This window comes from Seriola aureovittata, chromosome 16 (assembly GCF_021018895.1).
Source record: "Seriola aureovittata isolate HTS-2021-v1 ecotype China chromosome 16, ASM2101889v1, whole genome shotgun sequence".
Taxonomy (NCBI): Eukaryota; Metazoa; Chordata; class Actinopteri; order Carangiformes; family Carangidae; genus Seriola; species Seriola aureovittata.
In genome coordinates, this window is record NC_079379.1 from 10430787 (window position 1) to 10454836 (window position 24050).

General features: G+C 42.1%; 2 protein-coding genes across 11 annotated transcripts in view; both read left to right on the top strand.

Moving 5' to 3' along the window:
• The first annotated feature begins 9468 nt into the window (after positions 1-9468).
• On the top strand, positions 9469-13737 carry eomesa (eomesodermin homolog a). 2 transcript variants are annotated; one of them, XM_056399069.1, is made up of 7 exons: positions 9469-10361; positions 10804-10958; positions 11638-11759; positions 12034-12192; positions 12367-12428; positions 12574-13292; positions 13420-13737. In XM_056399069.1, the coding sequence occupies exons 1-7, from the start codon at positions 9658-9660 to the stop codon at positions 13431-13433; spliced, it is 1935 nt and encodes a 644-aa protein (XP_056255044.1). In that variant the 5' UTR covers positions 9469-9657; the 3' UTR covers positions 13434-13737. The 2 variants fall into 2 exon arrangements, with proteins under 2 accessions (XP_056255044.1, XP_056255042.1); XM_056399067.1 differs by having other exon boundaries at positions 12574-13737.
• Positions 13738-21637: 7900 nt separating this feature from the next.
• Positions 21638-24050, top strand: part of LOC130183524 (sodium bicarbonate cotransporter 3-like) — a 41159-nt gene continuing 38746 nt past the window's right edge. For all 9 annotated transcript variants that reach the window (XM_056399057.1, XM_056399065.1, XM_056399055.1 and 6 more), the window contains exon 1: positions 21638-21783. In XM_056399057.1, the coding sequence (XP_056255032.1) occupies positions 21742-21783 (42 nt within the window). In that variant the 5' untranslated portion in view covers positions 21638-21741. The remainder of the gene's footprint in view (positions 21784-24050) is intronic.

The following is a 24050-nucleotide window of genomic DNA, read 5'->3' on the forward strand; positions in this document are numbered from 1 at the left end:
ATCACAAAGCAACAAAGGGTAGAGAGCAGAACGTTGTTAATTGGCACGAGTCGGCTAATGCCTGCCTACCCAAGCCATGACGGCCCTGCCAAGACTGGCAGAATGTCACAAGTCAGCGGTGCAAACTGGGATGGGCTTCAGCTCAGGTTTTTCTAAACTACGCCAGGTTTATTAGAACTATGTATCTGATCTTAAAAAGTCACACAGTGGTGAAAGCCGATGGCAAAGCTGCGACCTGGTGTGTGATCGTTTCTCTCTCTCACCTCTAATTCACCCTCATTCATACTGTCAGATACGCTGTCGCTACAGAAAAGTGTACCTGAAGCTTCTCGTGCAGGGATCTTTCAGCAGGACACACACCGCTGGATAAAGCAAACAGGGTTCCAGTCAGCGTTGCCTCCTTCACTGCAGCCAACAGAGAAGTTATACCACCTGCCACAGACTTAAAGGTGACTGACAGGCGACTTGTTGGCACAGGGTCTTGAGTGGATGAATCATATTGTAAGTGCACCAGATGATATGATGAGTTAGTTACATAATACCAGTGAGCAATTCAGGTCAGTTACCACAAAGACTAATATGACAGGTAATATTGCTTTCAGATGCAAACAGTAACTCCAGTGTTGGACTTTTGACTATAGGCCTTTTTCCATAAGGGACATTGTTGGCATGTTACAGTAGGAAAAGTGTAAATAATAAAATTACTGATGGCTGAATATCATTTAGCTGCCTTGGTTTCAGAGACTTTGTGTTGCGCGTGTTGGCTCGCTGTCATATTGTCATGGCTTCTTGGGAAACTTGAATAGAACCAAGCCATTGTCCGTGTTATTAGTAGCACCTGTGCTGACAAGTCAAAATGTCTGCTGTGAAAAAGGTCTTTCGAGCTTTGGCAATGAAGAAATGTTAAATAACCATTTTATCGAACATATCATTGCCTTTTTTCACAGTATTCATGTATTCCAATACAAAACATGTGTATCCATACTATACAGCATCAAGGCTCCATATTACTCCCTACATTCATTTACACTTGCCCTCTCATGCTCCAGTGGCAGGGCAGTAGATTCACTCATTATGTGTAACATTTACACTTATAATCTGAAACATGTTTGAAACACACCTTCTACAGCAATAATCTAGTGTCACTACAATTTCAACTTTAAAATACAATTCCCTCTAAGTGAATTTGAATTAGACTCAGTGAAAACCAGTTGATGAAGTGAAAGAGAAAATAGCTTTACGGTAGAGTGAGACCACCCACTCACATCCTCTGCAGCTCTGGGTGAGTCACAATCAACCACCGTTAACCACACAGGTGAAATAAACCATGGTTCGGTCCCCAACACCTACATGAATCCCTCCAAAAGCAAAATGAGAAATGCCAGAATTCTCATGGGTTTTACACTGATTTGCCCACCCCTCCCCATATCTAGTCTCTATAGTGCAAAAAATCTCTTTACATTGAGATTATTGTATTGTATTTACGCTTAAACATTTAAAACAACTGTGTATACCAGGTGGCAATGCAACTGAGATTGGAGACACATGGGTTCAGGGGCTCTTTGGAGAGCCCCTGACATCTAATAACTGGCAACTATAGGGAAAAAGCAAAACCGAAAAGACTAACAATGAACATAATTAATTGAAATTTCACAATGATGTGAAAAAAAAGCTAAAGCAGTTTTCTTCTTTGTTCATTTTGACTGCAACAGATCCGCTGTCTTCACACCTCCCACATTGGTTTAGCGTGTTGCATTGTCCCCCACACAGCTATTCACATACACACACACACACACGGGCACACAGTAGAAACACATAGAGACCCACATACGTGCGTGCATACACACACACACACACACACACACACACACACACACACACACACACACACACACACCAATGTATATGAAGACCACATCAGCCTGGGGCTCCCCTTTTGTCTGCCTCTGCACTAAAGGTGTGATCGCTTATTGTGCTGGTGAAGAGGTGGGGAACATTCTTCCACCAGGGGTGGAAGGTATTAGCCTGGAGTGTCCTCTGCCAAATCATCTGTTGAACCGAAGGTTGGCCATCATTGGGGATCCCCTTGATGCATCCGTCAGAGCTGTGAAGGACAGTTAGTTATTGTTGTGTCACCAAGCAAGAATGCCTTGAAAAGAATTCTAACTTTACTAAGTGAGAATTTTGCTTGTTCCCTTTTTCGCTGAGAGTCAGATGAGATCGATACCACTCTCATGCCTGTAGAGTAAACATGTAGCTGGGACCAGCGTCTGGTTATCTTAGCTAAGCACAAAAGTCGAATGCAAGGAGGAAACAGCTAGCATGGCTCTGTCCAAAGGTGACTAAATCTGTCCACTATTATCTCTAAAATTCATGAAATATTGCCATGCCAAGTAAATAAACTTGCATTTGCATTCTGGACTCCTCCAGACACTTTAAAACCATTCATTCCATACAGTGTGTGTTCACACAGGTGTGAAAGAACAGCTAAAAGTCTGAATATTCCAGTGGCTTCAATCGCTCAGCGTACACCAGAAAAGAAGTCTGGACCATTAACACCGGGTATGGGTCTCGGCTGGTTTGTTCTATCAAGGTCTACAACCATCGGATGAACCTCGAAACAAGCGCTCCCCCCGTCAGACAGAATGTTTCATCCATGTGTCTAGACCTCCACCATATCTGACCCGCCAGCACAGAAGGACACACAAACACTTGACAGACGATCATAAGGAACAAATACAGACAGGCTCCTTCCCTCCACCATGTGACTTGGACATGCACACTCACTGCTGTTCGTAATTTCTTATCATTGACACCCACCCCTCCACATCCACATATACACTTGTCAAATATAACACCTCTACTCACAAAGAGGAGACCAGGTTCTCAGCCCTCTTCGAGGAGGCCGGACTGAATAGTCCCACCTAGTTTATTTGTAAACCACACACGAGTGGGCTTCCCCTTAAAGGCTGTCAGCTCTGGTCTTCATCTGTAGACAGAAAGGCCTTTTGCTCAGTCCTTTACATCTCTCCCCTGCTCTCCAGTCAGAGAAGGAGACCAAACCATGGACCACTTCCATGCTATGTGGGAGTCCCTGCTGTTTCAGTGGCTGCCAGGCAGGCAGCCTCTTCCCTCTCCCTTCGAAAGCGCTTGGCTCCATTACCGCGGGAGCCCATCTGATGTGGCCCCCCCCCCCATCTGACTAGCAGCTCTCTTCCCCAGGCCCAGACGGCTGGAGGGACGAAGCAGACGAAAGGGGCCGCAGATTGTTGTAGACCATTTACATGTAAATACAGAGACCAGGCCTAGGTCTGGGTTCAATATTGAAGGTGTCCGCTGCACTGAGGTCCCTCTGTGTGGGTATATATGAGCGTGTGTGCATACACGCCGGCAAGTGTATATGATTGTGTGTGAGCATGTGCGTGCACGTGTGTGTGTTTCCATGTATGTGCATGGCATGACCCAGTACATCTAAATTATACAGCTGCCAAATTGCTGCAAATGTTTTAATACAAAAGCATTCTGTGGTCTCTAATTATATCTAATGGCTGCTGGATGCATTTCTCCAGAGCAAAAATAGGAGCCTTTTCAGTGAATAATTTGGCATTGCATCAACTAGTTCAATATATAATTGCACAAAACAATAAAAAGAAATAATAATATTGACTTAAATGTGTCCAGTAGTCAGATAAACGAGGCCTTAAAGGGGGCTGCAATGATATTTTTTGTTTGACTGAAAGGGGCATCTGAGGGCCTTCTAGCACTGTGAATGTAGTCTCTACTCCCCAGAGGAGACTGAAGATGCCAAGGCAACATCACTATTTCACCGGGGGGGTCAACCTTAAACCATTAATCATGTCTACATAACCTCCCTCCCGCTAGCATATGCCTCTGGTTGGTAGACAGTAAGTCAGTTAGGGCTTTCCTCTGTGTCGCTCTAGAAGCTTTCATACCAGGAGAGAGAAGTGTTAAAACTCTACATTCTCACTTCTGACTCACTGATTTAACCACATTGAGGCAGGAGCAGCAGCAGAATACTCCTGTGGTGTAAATCTGTTTGTGTTCCCTGTCCAAAAAAAAAAAAAAAAAAAAGGCAAGTGGAGAAAAAAAATAAAGGGTCCTTCTGAAATGCAGTTTCTGAGTCAGGGTTAGCAATGTGATAAAAGCCCAGCTTGTTTGGCAGTAATAGTGCTATGGGAAAGGACAGAGAACCAGGGGTGAGCTGGGTCGGGTTGCTGTGTCTTGGTGGCCGTGGCTGGTTGGTTGACGAGCTCAAGCGTGGGACCATCTCCCCCTCCCCTCCCCACCCCGGCTCACCCCAACTCTCCTCAGCCAAGAGAGTATGCCTGTTAGAGAGGGCGTGTTATCTCGGAGGCTTAATGCCGAGTCGATACAACTCCGCCACCCTCCCTTACACCTCACGTTCCAGGGAACACATATATCCAGTCTACGCTGTCAAACTTTTAGCACCTGCTATTTTGCTTTGGTCCCTTATGTCAATTCCTCTGGTGTTTCAGGAGGATGGGCTGGGAGAAGTGGGTCAACAAAGGTTGATGCTAAAAAGGGGATGAGGGTGAGACTCGGGCCATCGGACTACCATCCACTTTTGGCGTCGTCGGCTTCATGTTCTGCTCATGACGACACACTGAGTGAAAGTAAAAGGGTGGATGTGTCAAAATCAGTTCAGTGATCTGCTTACCCAATTCAAAGAAAAAAAAAATCTGTAGTTAACTCCCTGCTGCAAGCAATTACTTTGGCACGGGCAGGTTTTTTTTTTGTTTTGTTTTGTTTTTTAAGGCCTCCAAAAATCCAAATATAAAAGATTCAACTGCAGTTATGTGCATTAATTCTATGTTTTTTCAACATCTGGAAAACATTACTACTTGGCTGCTTCACTGCAATAGTTTCTTTATTTGTATAAGAGGATAAAAATCAGATGAGAAGAGCACCTGAAACTCACCCTGCTTCCGTACTGTGTACCTGCTGCTTTTCCCACAGGCCCTGGGTGACACTTTCTGTAATGCAGTAATCCAAAAATCATGTTATCATGCATTGGGGAATCAAATACAGTGAGTGCAGCTTCAATCCTATTTCCCTGAATGCAGCCAGTACACCTTATTTTTCTAAGAATTGTCTTAACACAATGGATTATCATTGCCCCCTGAAAACCTGCGCATCGCCAAAGTATTGGGCTCAAATATCCCCAGATACATTTCTGCAATAATCCACCGATCCTTCCACAGGCCAGACACAAAAAACCACGTACGTGCGTGCATGCAGCAACATGCTGACATTGAGACTTATCTGTGGATATGACGCAAAGCAGCATCTGATGGTTTTATGCTATCTGGCGTATTTTAATGTATTTTGAGGAATTCAAATGCGCTGCATATAGACAGAGAATTCCCGCGGGTTTCAGTCACTGACTGGTTGCAGATGGGGAAGATTCTCATTTCATGATAATTTGCTCTGCCGGAATGACATCTGGAACAACCTACATGACATCAAACATGAATATACTTTACATATTCTAATGTTCTTTGAGTAAGTAAAAAAGACAAAAGGCATGGTGACAAAAATGTGAAACCCTCATTTTATACAGATGCGTCTTGTCTAATCTGGAGGGAAAAACCTTGTGCTGTTTAAATCATGAAGAAAATGGTGGAGACAGGGAAATAAGAAAAAGAGAAAGTAATTGATGAAAGCAATATGTACCCAAATGGAAATTCATGAAAGCTGTCACCTTCGTATCTTTGAAGACAGCAGCATGTCTGTAACATAAGCTTTCCTTGTGTAAAGACTACTGCTTTGATTAAATGTTAGCAATCCCCACACACTGGAAAATATACTGGGGGACATCTTTGATAAACTTGTGAAATAAATTCTTTCCAATAAAAATGTTCTTCGGGATGATGATTTGCGGAGGAGCACGGCGCTGGCATGGTGCACATTGCACTCGCTTCTTTTCCCAGCAACCCTCCCTCCAGGGGTCTCGGTGGCGAGGATCTCTAATGAGACCTGCGTTATTAATCCTTGCAATGGGGTACATGAATTCACTCCGGAGCAAAGGCTTCAGCAGCCACCTTGGCCCATAAAACCTGGAATGTATTCCTTTCATGTGCTCTGTTGATGATCTACTCTGACAACAATATGGTAAGACTTCCCTTCCCCCTGTCGCGCGGGCCCTGGCCCGGGGCCAAAGAGGGTCATCTCAGACACACTTGGACTTTTATAGGTGGTCAAGAAACATGCTGACAGGTCACAAGTGGGAGCTCCTTCATGAATCGGACCTAAACATCCACCTCATTTGGAATTAGTTTATTTATAGGTGGCCTGTAAATCACATTTAGTCTTGGGGTCGTTTTGGAAAACTAACATTCTTCAGACCGAGGCCATTAAAACAATAACATTAAGGTTGTTTTTCTGGGATTTTCTTGTAAACGTCTGAGAAACAAAGCTGTAAAGTACAGGAGCAGCTGTGAAATAATTCATCCAAAGGAAATTTCGCATATCTCAATGACAGATTGTAAAGAATCACAGTGGCTGTGTCTATGCAGGTGGCATGAAATCCAAATTTTCCTTAATAGCATTACTTCCCTTAACATCATCAATCAGCTGCTGATCATGCAAGGGCCCATTACATAAGAAAAGCCATTGGCAGCATTGTACTAATGAGGCGATGACAGCTCAGGTGTGACATGCTTGACTTTCCTTCTAATACAAATGCAGTTTCTTTTGAACTATATATAGATTTACCCTCTAACCATAGAGTGACAGCCTGTAGCAAAAGTGAGTCAAGATAGCAGCACCTCTGCTGTGTGTTTGTGTGTGTGACTGAGAGCAGGCGAGAGAGAGAGAGAGAGAGAGACAGAGAGAGAGAGAGGACATGAAAGTATATAATGTTCAATTCGAGATCAATGTCACAGGCCCATGATGAGTCTCATAACTCGACTTAGACTATTGCATTCAACTGTGTTCACTCGACTCCTTTGGGATTCATAGAAAAATAGGCGTTCACAACAGATAGAGCTAAAATGGAATTAATGGCTTAGAGTAACCCTATTTCACAAAACACAAAAGCCGCTCCAGCAGCATCATTTTACAGGTTTCCCTGAGGAATGCTGCGTTTGTTGCAAAGAGCAGGAAAAAAAAAAAAGCAGGTGATTGGTGAAAATCAGGATTTGGTTATGCTGCAGATAAGTGAGATTCTCTGTTGAGAGACAGGTCAAAGTAAATAATGGAGCCTGCTTTAAATCAAACGAGAAAAAAAAAGAAGCTTGATCTCAGTAGTCACATGCTTGGTGTTTCTCTCTGTGCAGTAATCTGGGGAGGGTCTCGGTCTTGATTGACAGATTGTGTGCTGTATGCATGTAGCTCTGGTCCCCTGATGGCCCAATTGCCAGCTTTACTGTCCCATTTATGACGAGAGCCAATCTGCCTCCAGCCGAGACTCTCCCTCAGCTTTTCACAGATTTGTATCCCCATTTTCCCCAAATTCATCTCACCCCTTACTCCCCCTCAAGCTTACTTCAAGACTCACACGTGCGCACATGCACAAACTGCCCACACACAGGCACAGGCACGCGCGCGCACACAAACACACACACACACACACGCACGCAGACACAGACACACAGATGCAAACACAGACACAAGCTGAGCTCACTGCAGTTGAAGATGATGTAAAGTGAGATACAAGTGGAAAAAGTGAGAGCTGACGGCCTGCAGCGTGCAGCTCTTTCCCAGTCTTAAGTTACTTTCAGATAAACGAGGATGGGGAAAGTTATCCAGTTATCCAGTTATCCTGATCAGTCACTAGAGAGCGCTGTCCCTGTGTCACCGCTGACAAGTCCTTTCTTCATGAACGCCTGCGTACAGGATCAACGTTTGTTGTGCGACATGTTTCTTTGATTAGTTCTGGTTTCGGGAGCTTTCGATCTGTTCCACTCGTTTTTTCCGTGTGTGTGTGTGTGTGTGTGTGTGTGTGTGTATGTGCGTGTGACTCACGGCAATTCAAAATTAATTTACATTCAATAAACAGGTTTTATTTTTGATCATTTACTTTTACAGCTGTGATTCTTTTTTCCCTCAGTCTTAATTCTCATCTTGCCTCCGCGTGCACGCAGACTTCTGCAGTGTTAGTGTCATAGTGCATCCTGTCTCTCCGTTTGGGCACCCCCTGCCACCAATTAATCACGGCAGCTCTCCCCTGTTAAACACCCCCCCCCCCGAATGTTAAAAAAAAAGGAAGAATTTTTTTCGCCTGCTTTCAGAAACCTCATCAAGTGGCCTGTCAATATGAAACTGCATTCAAACAGTCAGAGCCTCAGATAAATTTAAATGGGTTCATATTTTTATTATAAGCAAATTAAATCAGAGAATCCGTCTCATTTGTCCTAATTGTTCATGTTTCCTGTTATTCAATAGGAGGCTTTAATGTAATCTAGCATATATTGATTGATAAAGATCGTTTTTCTTGTGTGTGAATTAATGAAAAATTTAACAATCATTGTATTAAAGAAAAAAAACAAACACCGAAAATAGGGGGGAATATAAACTTAATTTATATTTTATTTTGAAGAGAAATAAAACCCTGGCAACAAAATAATGTATTGAGAAAAAAGGGAAGAAAAGGCTTGCCTGAAATAAAAGTACACTGACATTACTGGACTTTTTTTTTTCTTAAACAGAGACAAAACAAAATTATATATTTTTTTCATATCAGATGCATGTTTGTTGTTTTTTTGTTTTTTTTATCAGTTTTTAGTCAGTTTTTACAGTTGAGAATTTTATTAGAGCCAAGACTGAGAACCTGGAAGTGGAAGAGGCGGCGGAGTCCAATTATAGGAAATAAGGTGCACATGTGATTTTCTTTTTTTTTTTTTAAGGTGTTGGGGGTGTTTGCAGTGAGGGGAAAGGTCTCGCTTTTTGCTGTTAATCGAGGGTAAATCCTGTGGGGTGAGTGAGTGAAAGTAATCTAACAAATCTGAACGTGTATTTTGCTGCTGTGTTGGGCGAGGGGACTTGGAGCCGAAGCTGAAAGTTTAGAGGTGACTGTGCGCGATGTGCTGGGGTTCAGGACCCGTGGCAGGCGACACACTTTTGGTTATTTTGTTTTTAGTATTTGAGGTCAAATGCTCAGAAATCCTGCTTATCGTTTCCGCCTTATGTTTCACTTAAAGTCTATAACAAACCGAAGATAATTTACACGTTTACTGTATTGTAAAACGATAGAAAATGTTTGCTTTTGCCCGTGTGGAAAGAAGTCTAGGCCTGAGATATGAGAATAAAAATAAACACCAAGTTTCTCTTGGTGTTATTTCTACTAGACACTTTGTAATTGAATTAAACCATAGGCTGCAGGACTGGTGCCCCTGCATGCTTCTCCAAAAAGCTCCTCCCCCCACGCTGACAATCAGTTGGGTGTGTGGAGAACTACATCTTATAAGAACCGCTGAACATCCCACGTCGAGCCCATAATCTGATCTGAAAATCCTCAAGTGAGGAGAAGGTTTCACCTCCTTCCATCATTCGTCAGGGAGGGAGGCGTGCAGAGACAGAAGCAACCAGGGCGCCGGTGGCTGTGTCGCCTCTTCGGCCGAGATTCACTCTCTGGACTCTAGAAACTCTTCTTATTTATTGCAAGATCTAATAACAATGCAGCTAGAGAACATCCTTCCCAGCTCTAGCATCAATTTACCCAAAACCTTTTACAACCTTTCCTCGTCGGACAGTGCCAACAACAGCCCGAGGCCATCATCGCAGCTTGAATATCAAGAAGTCGACCGGACGGAATCAGAGTCTAGCAGCGCTCCTAAGAAATACCTGAGCGGGGTGGGAAACGGGATGCTGGGTGAGGGGGACACTTTCACTAAGACCGGGCCCGATGGGAGGAAAGGCTCCCCGGTGCTCGGTGAGGACGAGCTGACGAGCGGTCGGCGGTACAACATAGACGAACTTGGCTCTGACAGATACTTCATCTCGTCGTCCCAGGCGAGTACCGACATGGCAAGCCCCTGTTCCCTCTTTCCCTATGCAGGGCAGACCGGCTCGGTGTACACAGGGTCCAGCAGCTCCAGGTACCCGGCTTCACTTCATTACGGATCCGTCCTGCCGCCGACAGGCTTCTCCTCCTCGTCCGTGTGCACCGGCCGGAGCCAGTTTAGCAGCGGAGGGTACCAGTTCAGCCAGGGTCCGGGCTGTTTGTACCCCTCCTATCCGGGTACGGGGACGGGTATCGGCTCCATGTCTCTGCCGGGGTCTGCCGCCGGAGCCAGGGCGCAGGTGTATCTGTGTAACCGGCCTCTGTGGCTGAAATTCCACCGGCACCAGACCGAGATGATCATCACCAAACAGGGCAGGTAAGCAGATGCGCTGCCGGAGGTCTCATTTAAAAAGTACGACGAAATATCGTCCAGAATATCAGTTAGTTGTTTTTATTATATATATATCACCTGTTAGTCCCTTTAGTCTTCATGTTTCACACAGGGCTCATTTTTCTTCCCCACTTTTTACGCACGAGCAAAAATGTTTAGCACACGATCCATATCTTCATTCTTTTTTTTTTATCAGGTTTGGTCTTTTTAAATTTCAAGAATTTCGTTTCTGGTAAATTGTAAATACACTCGCACGCAATATATAGCCTAATATTGACACTGATAAAAAAAAAAAATTTAAAAAATTGAGGCCATTTCATTCTGCTAAATGCAACACATGAAGACATTTCACTGGCAACAGTTTGTCTTAGAGTTTCTCCTGCTTTATGAGCACAGCTGTTAATTAGTTTTGTTTGCCTTTTTCCAGACGGATGTTCCCATTCCTCAGTTTCAACATCACTGGACTCAACCTCACGGCCCATTACAATGTCTTTGTAGAAATTGTTTTGGCTGACCCGAATCACTGGCGCTTTCAGGGAGGAAAGTGGGTCACTTGTGGGAAAGCAGACAATAATATGCAAGGTGAGTTAGACAACTAACATACACGTATTTAACTTGGCAAATAGAAAGAAATTGATATAACGTTAATAGAAAGGATGCAGCTCCTGTTGCAGTCACGACATCTTGAGGATATCAGAATCAAATCTGGGTGTAAAGATAAATTAAATATAGATACAAACCAGTTTTGTTGCATGTTTTTTTTTTTTTCTTCAAATAACTTGACAGATTTTGATTTTGAATGTTTTGATGCAAAAATTCAGGCATTTTGATTTGACATTGCTGTTATTAATATGGCCTTTAAATAACTGGTACTGTAAAGACTTATAGCTTTAAATACATTGAAAAAATTCATTCTTCATTTGAGAGTTTAATGTAAATGGAAAATTATAAGAAGTTTTCTTCAGAACTATTTAGGTTTTGAATTTTATTATATTAAATTGTAAAAAAAAAAAAATCATAAGTTCTTCTCTAAGCTGCTATCAATTAATGTTTTTATATCCATTTTATATCCAAAACAGAAAATTTACAGGAACAGGTTTCATTGTATTTTCATGTAAATAACAATATTTTATAAAATAAAGAAGAATAAGCAGTCTCGGGGAAAGAAAATGTAAAAAAACAGCGTATGATTTTACAACATGTATGTTTAGATACAGCCTTTCTGTTTGTCATTTCACTGACTACATTATTTCAATTTCAGGTAACAAGATGTATGTTCATCCTGAATCCCCAAACACCGGTGCTCACTGGATGAGGCAAGAAATCTCTTTTGGCAAGTTGAAGCTGACAAACAATAAAGGGGCCAACAACAACAACACACAGGTTAGATATTGATTTCTGACATGCTCAAATTCAATATTTGCCAAATGGAGCAGTGTTTTCAATATTGGTTGTGGGTTTATTAATTATTTAGTTAATCTTTCCAAAATTATTATTTGGATACAATGACACTAAAAGAATGATTTGCCATCTTTTAATGATATTTATCGGCAGGTTTTTCCACCACTTTAATTGAATCGAAAAGACATGCATCTGATGCCTTTTTTTAGTTTTTGAAATGCACAGCGTCGTACTATCACACATTTTCCCTTTGCAGATGATAGTCTTGCAGTCGCTTCATAAATACCAACCTCGGCTGCACATTGTGGAGGTGACAGAAGACGGAGTGGAGGACATGAGCAACGAGGCCAGAACTCAGACCTTCACCTTCCCAGAGAACCAGTTTATAGCCGTCACTGCTTATCAGAACACAGATGTAAGATTTAGAATTTTTTTTGTTTGATTAAAAATATATTTTGCTGTTTAGAGTCAGAACAATAAAAATATCAAATTCTTTATTGCTTTTTAGCAGCAGTGCAGTTACTTGCTTTAAGATATAGAGTATTATATACAGCAGGATTGTAATGTCTTTTGTTTGTTTGTTTTTTAGATCACACAGCTGAAGATAGATCACAACCCATTTGCAAAAGGCTTCCGGGACAATTATGACTCGTACGTATCTTGCACTTTGAGCAGTGTGGTTGATCTGTTTTTTTCTGTGGTACACATTTCGATACTTGTCTTGGACCCTGAATTTTCTCAGGCAGTTAATTTTTTTTTTTTGTTGTTTGTGTGTTCTTCCTCATCTGCTGAACAGGATGTACACAGCCCCGGAGAGTGACAGGTTGACTCCATCCCCTACAGATTCCCCACGCTCCACCCAAATTGTGCCTGGGGCCCGCTACGCCATGCAGCCTTTCTTTCAGGACCAGTTTGTCAACAACCTGCCTCAGAACCGCTTCTACACGGGGGAACGGGCTGTTCCCCAAACCAACAGCCTCCTCTCCCCGCAGAGTGAGGACGCCAGCGCCGCTGCCTCTGCCCAGCGCTGGTTTGTCCCTCCAGTTCAACAGCCAGGCTCCAACAAGCTGGATCTGTCGTATGACAATGACTATTCCACCAGCAGCCTGCTGTCCTATGGCATCAAGCCCCTGTCCCTGCAGACGTCCCACGCCCTCAGTTACTATCCAGACTCGGCCTTCGCCTCCATGGCTGCTGGTTGGGGCACCAGAAGCACTTACCAGCGCAAGATGACCACGGGCCTGCCATGGTCCCCGCGTCCAAGCCCCCCGGCCTTCCCAGAGGATCAGCTGGGGGCCACTAAAGACAAGCTGCCGGAGGAGAGCGCGCCGGCAGCCTCAACCTGGATCGAGACGTCCCACTCACTGAAATCGGTGGACTCTACTGATTCTGGTGTGTACTCCATGGTCTGCAAGAGGCGCAGGATGTCTCCTGGGGGCTCAAGCACAGAGAACTCCCCAACCATCAAGTGTGAGGACTTGACTACGGAGGAGTACAACAAGGACAACCCAAAAGGCATGGGTTATTATGCATTCTACACAAGCCCCTAAGACTGTATTTATTGAAACTATATATAATTCTTTTGTTTATTATTGAGTGCTCTCCATTCCTTGTTAATGTCTTTTTTCTCTTTTCTCTAAAGGTGCCAAAGCTTAGTGTTCCCCCAAGCAAGCTGCACAAGGTTATTTTCCCAGGCCAGCCCCTCTCACATACCTGAGCAGAAACATGCATAGTGATTGTTGTTTTTGAAAAAGCATGTCCCTTTTTCTTTTATTTTTACAATTTATACATTTTTTTCCACAAATGTGATATTTTTTTTCCCCTGTTTTTTTTCCTGCGTATTTAAGTCATTTTCCGTTGTACAGTATTCGTGCACTTTAGAATGTGATGTATCTTGTACAAATTGTCTTCATGGAGGTGTTATTAAATGGATAATAAAACAGCTTTTCATAAAGCATTGTCCAAATGTCTTTCTCTGGATGTTTTCTTCATATTATTGAGACAGGAAAGTGGCGGTTTTTAAGATGATCTATCTTGTTCAGCTGTAAATAAAAATCTATACATGAATTTTTAAAATGTATAGCTGGAGCGGGAACTGGTGCATTTAAATTACAATGAAATATAAATGAAAACCGTGCATGTCTTGTTGAGCAATGAATGTGTATGAGTAGGGCAACCTGTAAACCTGCTGTATTTTATGGCTTGTTGTGGAGGCCATGAATTTGGGCCTCTAAAACAGAGGCCCCCAACTGGTTGCTGCCAACAAGCTGACATTGCAACAAGTAGCATAAAATCTACCCTGTATAATACAATAATTTCAGACAGCGTGGGGTGCAATACAACAAAGCCAATGTCATCTTATTTATTTAGTTGAACAAAATTAGATTTTTATTAATGTCTCCTAAGCAATGCGAGTCTAACTGCATATGTGTAGGGAAGTATACAACATTTGATAAGCTTTGGCTGCTTATCAAATAATCTACCATACTTCTCCATTACTACATTACATATTTAGTGTCATCTTTTTAAAAATGAGAAAATGATGAGACATATAGAGTGAAAGCTAATCTGTTTTAAAGCCACAGTCGGTAAGATTTTTTTCATGTTTTCATGCCCAATAAACAGCAGAAATTCTCAGAGTCCATGGCGTTTATGCACCAAAAGAGCTGAGCAATCATTTTCAAGCTACAAACAAGTGTTACAAGGTAACACAACAGCTCACAATTCAAGTGAGTGAAGTGTGATTTAAATATGAGATTTACATGTCTTACATGACGTGACTCACAACATAGACCCAATTAGGTGACAAGCACACAAAAGCACATAGTCCTACTATTCCGTCTGTTGTTGCCATGGTGTTTTCACAGATTTTATAATTTACCTAAGTAATGCAACAGAATTTGAGGCATGTGTACTTAGAAAATTTGAAAACAGGCTAAATGTAAAATGGTCCACCAGCCATCCAACTAAGGGCAATGTACAGCTCAACACCTCTATTTATACTGTAGATTTATGGCCTCTCCAAAAGTGGATTAGTGAAGATAAAATCCACAAAAAGAAAAGTCATAATATTCACACAGAGACTACTTGGCTCATGTTCTCAGCACCTGTTTTTTCTCAGTGAAAATACTTCAAATCCTCCCCCATAAGAGCCCCAATTTGAATTGATTTACATACTCAAATTCTAATTAATTCTCTTGTCAGACTCCTTGACAAAGTGAGGAGTCTGACTAACTCCAATTAACACCTCCTAACAAGGTAGAGTGCTTGATTGCCCTGGCCTCTCAGGAAAGCTGTAAGAAAAAGGCTCTTCGGGGGGTTTCGAGTCTGGAGAATAAAAATGTTTGCACTTGTGCGTGTCAGCAAATTGTATTTCAGAGCATCTGATGATGTTTTTATTCTCCTTTTCATGTTGTTTTGACCTCTGCTCATCAGTAGTTGAGAGGTGGAGTATAACTGTCAAGATTATGACTGGACAACCACATCAGCTACACGCATCAGAGAAGAGGGTTGCAGAGATGTAATGGTAATTGATACACTGACAATCAGAGAGAAAACTAATGAGAATTTAAATGCTCATAATGTAGTGGAAATAGCAGTGTCTTTAACCTTGTCAGAATCCCCTAAATAACGTATTGAGTCTTCACATGTCAACAAAATCTGGTGCTTTTTATTAACGTAATAACTTGTAGGAGCAATTCTTATACCTGTTTCACATCCTTCATGAGTAATACTGCTGTTTAACTTCCAATAAAGACATGATTGCTGGGAAACTAACTGCTGTTTAAATGCCTTTAAAAAGGCAATCTTGGCATTGACACTGGGCACTGAAGATGTAATCTCTGCCATCCTCCAACTGGAATAAAACTGTCTGTAATGAAGTACCACAACAGCACACACTGCAACAGCACCATCTATCTTGTATTTAAACTACAAACATCGTCCTCAGTTTCCACTCAGTGAACACACTCTGATCATTTATTTGATGGATATTCCATGACGTTATAACAGATGATTCTCGGGCAACTCCAAAATCCAGCAACAAGTCGATAGATTGTGTCTTTCTCAACCATTCATGCAAGAAGTACAGTAATCAATAGACACCTCTACAGCATGCTTCCACAAATTCAGACCATGTTGATTTAAAGGAGATATGCGCACTGGGATAAGACCTGAAGAACTGTACTGTGCTCCACTGTTGCTGTTAACACTGTAAGCTACAATCTCAGTAACAGAAGGAGTTCTCTTGTAGTGTCTGTATCACAAGGCCTAGGAGGACCGACCAGTGGTTTATACAGTTCATAGTGTATTAGTAAAACTTTACTGCTCTCTTTCTCCTTCTTGTTTCGTGTGTGTGAACAGTTGCATGTCTGTGCCCTTCCCTCAGGCCATCCAATGGTGACCATGTTGAGAGCTCATGTAAGAAAGGCCAAGCAGGCTACGGAGACATTGTACCCAAGGAGGGCTGACATCTAAACACAGATGAAGGCCTGAGGCTGTTTCCTCACCTTCAGTCACACACTATTACTGCTCTCACTGACTAAATGCAGCCACAGGCAGACGTGTGTCTGGGTCAAGATTTTTTAGACATCCCTTAACCTACAGACAGGCAAGACTGGGACACTGGTGATTATGTTTCCTCTTCACACTATATTTCCCCTTTTGATGTGTTGATAAATGTCACCTCTGTTAAAGGATTTTCAAGCCAGTTAGAGTTACAGTAAAACCCTTCCTCAGGAATAGTTTGAGGCTCATAAAACCACTCTGATGTTTTGTGATGCCTTCACTCGCGATCTTGTTAATCGCTTTTATTCTAAGGATTTCGATTTAGACATCTTGAAGTGAATGTCATTAGCCAGATCCTTTATAGGTCTTTATATTCTCACCAGAAATTATGCACAAAGATTTCTTTCTGATGACTGCATGAACACCTAGGCCCACACCAAAACCAGGAACCAGGTCCAGTGTACTACATTGTGTTGTACCACCTAGCGCAAAACAATAATACATAGATACTTCCTGGCACCAGTGCAAGCCATGTGGTATTCTGTTTTATGTATCATGAGCATATGTTCCTTGTATTATTAAGTGAAAGTCATGGGCATTGACAGTCCTAATGGTGCTGACAAAGGCTCTGCTTTTAGCTCGCCCCAGGTGTTGATGTACACAACGCAGTGCTTTATTTAGTCTCACCGCCTCCTTTGGAACTGGTTCGTCAGCAGTGAATCGGGGGGTGGGCCGACTACAGTACGGGTGTAATGCTCGCAGGTCTGTTGGAGTAAGACCCTGGCGTGAGATGAGTCTCAAGTTAGCGGGGCCACAACTGTTTGGAGAAGGGCGTTGAGTGTTGGCAGAGAGCACAGAGGTGAGAGGAACCGGAGGCGCGGAAGGGCCTTGTGTTGGTGCCTTCAGACGGTGTATGCAGCGCGCAGGCAGGACCCTGACTCACTGGCGCATGGATAATGTTGGAGAGAGTATCCCGCGGCTAAGCTGCACTTAACAGCACATTGATTTCAAACCCCTGTGTTCCCTCTGGAGGGCAGTGGGATGTACCTCAACAGGCCGGACCCCCCTTGTTTTTCCCCCCTTCCCACTTTCCCCCTCTGACCACCGCCACCATTTACCATCTCCACAACCTTCCCCTCCCACTCTCTACCCATCCCTGTGTCGATTTGGGTACACCATGCTGGTCACTGGCCTCTACTCCCCCCTCCTCCTCGGATTGTCCCGGAGGAGTTAAACAGGATTCAGGGGCACTAAGGCTCCCGCAGGACCGTGGTCTTGAGAGCAATGTTTGGGGTAGGGCATGCAGAGGCAGCCGGGTGGAAAAGATCTGTGGTCAAAATCAATGCATTGGCACTTTGAGGGAGCGCTCCAACAGATTTGGGAATTTCACATTCTCTTCCTTCTCTCCTGGCACCCTCAGAAGGCCTCACCACTGGAGAACAAACAACATCCACTAAATCTTCTGGGGAAAGGGAACTCTTAACTTCTACACCTTCTGGGACAAAACATGACACAGTCAATATTCATTTGGTGGCTTGTGCCTCACGTTAAACTCTCCAATCTGTCGCCTCTTGCTGCTCACAGCAAAATTAAAAATATCTGCTTCACATCACCTTGTTTTTTTACTGGATATTACATTTGAAATTAAGAGACAAGGGTTGCAATTCTTCCACTACAGTAAGTTCAGTACAGTTGCACTCTTCCACTTTTTCCCTTTTCTAAAGCTTTGAAAGAGAAAACTTTCTTTCTCATCATCAACACACCTTGCAGTCTGCATGTCTTTATGTGAGTCCCAGCACAGGTGGATGCCAGTGTGGTGCTTCTTCCACTTGTGTAACTTCTGACTCATCTCCCAACTGCATTGTGCAGATGCATGTTTTAGGAGCGGTACACAGCACACTTCTTTGTGCGCTAATGGGCTCTCAGCATCTTTAAGACTCAGGGTACAATTAAGAGGTGATAGTTTGATCTCCCACCTCGCAGCTCTATTTCTGAGCTGCCGCGTGATTATGCCGGAGGTTGCTGGGCGGGTGAGGAACGGGCTCTATTTAAAGGAAGACACCCATGAACTCTTCTGAGAAAGAACAGACTACTTTTGGTTTTTGCACCGATTTCTGATTTCTATTCTAACTGTATTGTATCCTTCTAGAGTCAAGTTTATGACAGGATCACAATGTGATTTTGCATTTATTCACATGACTGAGGGTGTTCTCTATTATTATGGCAGAAGTAAGCTTTCGATTTTTCAGAGTCTGTATTAAATTCCATACTAATGGAAGAAAAGTTATCCTAAAATGATTTCTTGGGCTGGGTCATTGAAGGTAATTGCAAAGACCAAGATTATTTCATCATGTACCAGTACCAACCATATTTAACACCAAAGTGCAAAATGCATTTTTTCATCTAAAGCTTTGTTTGTTTTCCGTGTTTTTTTTAATGGTTTAAATAGTCGTCAGATCTATTACAGGTGATGTCATTTTAATAACTAAGTCGCCTAAATGATCAGAAATAAAAGAGAACTGAAACTATTTCCTCTAAAGAGTGAGGTTGATATAGTATGTTCATTTCTCACAGCCAACCGCTATCTTAAATTGCCAGAGAGAATTGGTTGATACAACATTGCCATCTGCTGGTGAAAATTTATCATTACACAGTTAGTTGTTGCATCAATTTCTAATACATGATAAGAAAAGATATTTTCATAGAAGTTGGATGATAAGCCTGTGTCAAGAGTTTGCAGGATGGCTTGTAGGTGTTTGTGCAAATACTGTGCATTACTTTGATGTGGATCCAGCTTCTAAAGCAACATAATATCACAGATGAAAAGGCAGTGACAATTGTACTGCAAGACAATTGTTTAGCTTTCAGTCTTTTTTGCCTAACTTTTTTTAAAGGTCCCACATTGTAGAAATTGAGCTTCCTGTGTGTTTTTGATTATAAACAGGTCTAGATGCTATATAAATACTGTGAAAATACCAAAACGTTCGATCCATGGAGAAATGCACACAGCCTGTATTCAGAATCTGTTCCTTAAAACGAGCCGTCAGTACTTCTGTAATTTTGTGGTGTCCCAACCAGAGGCGGAAACAATAATTCAAGCTGAGAATTTGAGTCCATTCCAGGCCACTCTGTTCTCACAAACCACCAGACCGCTAATTTTACAGGCTATCCTTGTTTGTTGATGTAATGGGCTACCAGACTATTTAGAAATTTGGTCACTATGTTCGTCTAAGAGGAAAGTTACCCAGATTACAAAAACAAAGCATTTGGGACTGACCAACAAATATAAAAATTATGTTCAAATACAAATATTATTTTTTAAACATTTTAGCAAATGCATGTTATTAAAGGAGGAAATAGAGGCTACGTGTGTATTATGTAGTCACAGCAGGAAGGCAGTGCAGGCTATAATTATATTATGGCAGCAAGTTGAAAGACATTAGGTGAAGGGTAGTAGTTTTCATGTATGGTTTCTCTCTCTCTCTCTCTGTCTCTCTCTCTCTAGTTCTTGCTCTGAACTAGGGTAAAGAAAATTAAGGTGACTACTTCTTGGTTACAACTCTTCACTTTTCAGATAATTCCATAATAATGAAATGACACATTCTATTATTGATGGCCCTTATCAAAGGCAGCAATGTTTAAAGACAGAGCTGGCAGTAGCAGTGCTGCAGAGGCAAGGCTTGCAGTATGGCCACACATATGCGTGTGAGCCGCAGCAGTTTAGCAAGGTAGCCTTCATGCACAGGTGAGATAAGCGATGTCCCCCAGATGTGAAAGTCGTGCCTGAGGTCCATCAACTCATTGCTTGCTATATTATCGCTGAACAAGTTGAATATTCACGGCAGGGCAAAATGACCCAGGCCACCAGGAAGTGTCCCGGTGCTCCTGATGTGCTCTCTGCCACTGGTCACAACTATACAGTCACCACCCCAACATGACCCACCATTTAACCTTTTTTTTTTGTTCTAACTTTATTAACAACACAACACCAAGCACTTATTATGCCATATGTACAAGCTAGCAAGCTACAAGGTAGAAAAGAAATGGAGGGAAATGCTGCACAATCATTGAGTGTCAAGAAGCCAATATATCAGTGCACAGCCTTCCCAAGTATAGTAATATTAGAGACCTGGCTAAAGTTTTTTTTTTTTTTGTGAAATACCAGATCATTTTATTCCAAATGTGACTGTGTGACTGTGTGTCTGTTTGGCTAATTTCAGCGCTGAGTGAGCATCATCACTTGCAATTGCCCAAACTAAAGTGGTGGGCTACAATCCCTTACCTGTGGTTGGCCTGGCCCTGCATAACTCAGAAAACAGTCAGCCAATCATTAGAGAGACTCAGAGACTGACACAAAATGCCCTGTTCTTGCTAGAGCTCTAGAAAGAAGCGTGCGTGAGGAGATGTAAAGCTATATTGAGATGGTTTTTGCTAATTAAAACCACAAATGTATCCTCTTATGAATATCATGACTGGAACAACACTGGAAAAGGGTAAAATGTAGGAACTTTGAATTCTGAGAGCATCCGAGTTAGTTTATATAAAATTTAAAAATCTATAGTGTGTGAAGGGTTAGCCATAAGCATACTACATTCTCATTACATTCTTTCCCGTCATCTAACTGATTTAACGTGATTTCATTATATTTAGAAGTTAATTACAGGTCACAACTAAACATCTTCATAAAATAGGCTGTTACCTTAAACTGTTTCTCTAATCTTAATTTCACCTCAAAGACCCAAACAGTCATTTTGGACAATATAAAATACAGGTAGGCTTTCTCAACTGTCACAAATGAGAATGCAAGTGCAACTGCTCTATTAATATTGTAAACAAATCTCATCAAATGGTTGCTTTAAAGTTAAAAGTAAAATATTTGATCTAGAAGCAAATTGTATTCTGTATCTGCTAGTTCTTCGTCTTTATTCACGCTTATTGTATATATTGTATTTTATATTGTAGCCTACTATAAAATTCCAACCAAGATAAAATAAGATATTATGTTTGGCATGGGTCATTTACATATCTCGCTAGTTTATTATGGCATACAATTTGGGGATCTAGACTTGAGTTAAATAAAATGTTGCGTATTTCAACAGTTCTCGTATGCCAAACTTACATTTGAAGTAATGGAAGCCCAAATCGTCCCAGCAGGGTCACAGAGGTTAAAACAACACTCTTAACACGAAAAGCCCGCTTAAGACTTTGAGGCGACAAACGCATATATCCCGCCCTTATCGTTACGTTCTTAGATTTGATTGGCTAAGAATGCCGGGTATTGAAAGCGTATTGGCAATCAATCACTGTCAGTCATTTTATGGGCGTGTCCTCACCGCGTCGTTAGGGAAAGCACAGTCAGTCCACACAGTTCTGACAAGTGTCACCCGGCTCGGTCTCATACACACGTCAACCGGCAAAGAAAGAGCTAACGGTGGACAGAAACTCGGCGGCAGGTGAAATGGACGAACCTTCGGAACAAATGAGACCCCTTCTGAGAACAGTAAGTCCCCGCCCGACACAGTTAACCGCTAGCCCACCATTATTTGTGTGTGGCTCTTTGTCCGTGTTTGCCCCTTGTTTGGCAAGCAGCCGTAGAAGTACTAGGGATGCTTGGGACTCAGATCCAGTGAGGCACCATCCGGCGGCTGCTATTGTTAGCCGGCTTTCTACTTCTGACACGTGGCATGGGTACAAGTTGTGTTGGGGATCTCTTGTTAAAGTCAGCGAAAACGTTCATTCAAAGATACATTTAGTAGGGAAATTGTTTCTCAGTTTTCACTTGGTTAGTTAAGTCACCGTCATTTTTTTTTCAGAAAGCAAGTGACAATGAATTAGCCAGGCACGAGCAGTCAAGACCTTACAGTGAAGTTGCAACCGTTCTTAACCGTTCTTAACCGTGGTGAGATTAAAAGATGTCCCGTTAGCTGGCTAGACTGGTCAACTGTGTGTCCACTTACTTTAATGAACTAAAACGTACACATGAGTAGATAGAAAAGTCTTTGGAGTTGCCTGAGTAGGTCTGGCAATTGTTTCTAATGCCTGTAACTGACTAATAGTAGCGTTACATAGATTTATAGCATTTTTATCTGCAAGTTCAACCGTCGTGTTCCAACTACGCAGTTGATAAGAGCTGCTGGTACATTTACTGAAATAAAAGGCTTATTTGCATGTCAAATGTGCCCAAAATAGGTCTGCTTTCATGTATGACATTTCCAAGTCAGGAAATGCTGCTAATTATACTGTGAAAGCTTGTGCGGCTTGACAGGAATGATGCACATGGAACTGAAAGAGAAATTTTATTTTTCAGAGTATCTGAGACATGAGTTACAGTAGGTTACATCTACCAGACTCTGGTCTATGTGATGTTTTAACTGAGTTGTGGCTGACAGTGGAGACCCACATCCTGTCTGTTGGGTGTAACTTTACATTCACAGATGGGAAGATGAGCATCACACACTCATCAGTGTTAGCAAGCCCAAAAAAGAAACTGGTGGCAGAGTCAAGTTTAAAATGCACGCTGACTTTCTGACATCAATGCTGTTATAAGGCTGTCCACTACTAGGTTTGTGTGTGTGTGTGTGTGTGTGTGTGTGTGTGTGTGTGTGTGTGTGTGTGTGTGTGTGTGTGTGTGTGTGTGTGTGTGTGTGTGTGTGTACCTAGGTATGCATGTGTGTGCATGTATGAACATGTGCATGCATCTGGGGAAACTTGACCCCCCCGCTGTTTAGTGAAAAGGAGTTGTTGGGTAGCTGCCCATTTCATCCCTAGGCATGGAAGTCAATGTGTGAACTGTGACACAGGACCCTCCAGGCAGTAATCCAACTGCTTGATGCCTAATTAAATCTCATACCCTAATAAAGGCTTATTATATGTTCACCCATCAAAATACACATTCCAAAGAACATAGCATTGTTCAGCTTTGAGTCGGACATTCAGCTAGTTTGTGCATGTTTAAAAAACGTGAATGTGGTTACAACAGGGAACTCTTGTTATTTTCAGGCTTGCTGGTTGACCAGCGCTGTTGCTAGGAAAGTGAATCATTGCTGTTCATTTAAAACCAAGTTTTAGAGTCATACCAAGAGTGAACTAATTTCATGTGATGTAATTGAATGGTTGTTCTGATGCTTTTAGGCCACAGATGATCATCTCAGGCTGTGTTTGAAGTATTTATAGAGGGCTACTTACAGGGCTTTGACTTTATGTTTAAGTGACCTGTGTTAGTCTGATTGTTAGAGATAAGTTTAATACAATTTTGTAACAGAATAATTGTAATGAGTATTTTTTTGTGGCTATGTTTTGCATATTTAACCCGTATGATGAGTGCTTTGTGGCCAGAGAGTACTGGTACCATAATCTAATGTGTCCGGTTTCTAACTTACTGGAAAGATGGGTTGGCTGTGGAAAGGGTGGGGATCTACAAAAAAAATAATGCATTTAGCTTAAATGCATTATTGTCTAGTAGAGCCAAGTTTAGTGAATTTGTCTAACTTAGCCCACATAACAAAAAGTGCTATACCAGGGGCTTGCATGTCTTGAGGTTATATTTTATTCAAAAATGGCAACTAAAAGTTGTCAAGTAATAATCACATTCAGAACTCTCACAGACCATGACTCACTGTAATGACTTAACATGAATCACCAGCTTTTCGTTAAAGGATTCCCTGTCTTTGCATTTGGTCCATGTGTCATAGTTTGCCTAACTTTCTGCCATTGACACTGTCTGGTTCTACAGTATAAGCTTTCATTGAATTTTACGGCAGGTGTTTG

What these genes read in the sequence shown, in the direction of transcription:
- eomesa (XM_056399067.1), top strand. Translation starts at nt 9,658, where the DNA reads ATGCAGCTAGAGAACATCCTTCCCAGCTCTAGCATCAATTTACCCAAA. An exon ending in CCAACAACAACAACACACAG is followed by an intron (nt 11,760 to 12,033) that starts GTTAGATATTGA and finishes TTCCCTTTGCAG; the next exon opens with ATGATAGTCTTGCAGTCGCT. An exon ending in CTGCTTATCAGAACACAGAT is followed by an intron (nt 12,193 to 12,366) that starts GTAAGATTTAGA and finishes TTTGTTTTTTAG; the next exon opens with ATCACACAGCTGAAGATAGA.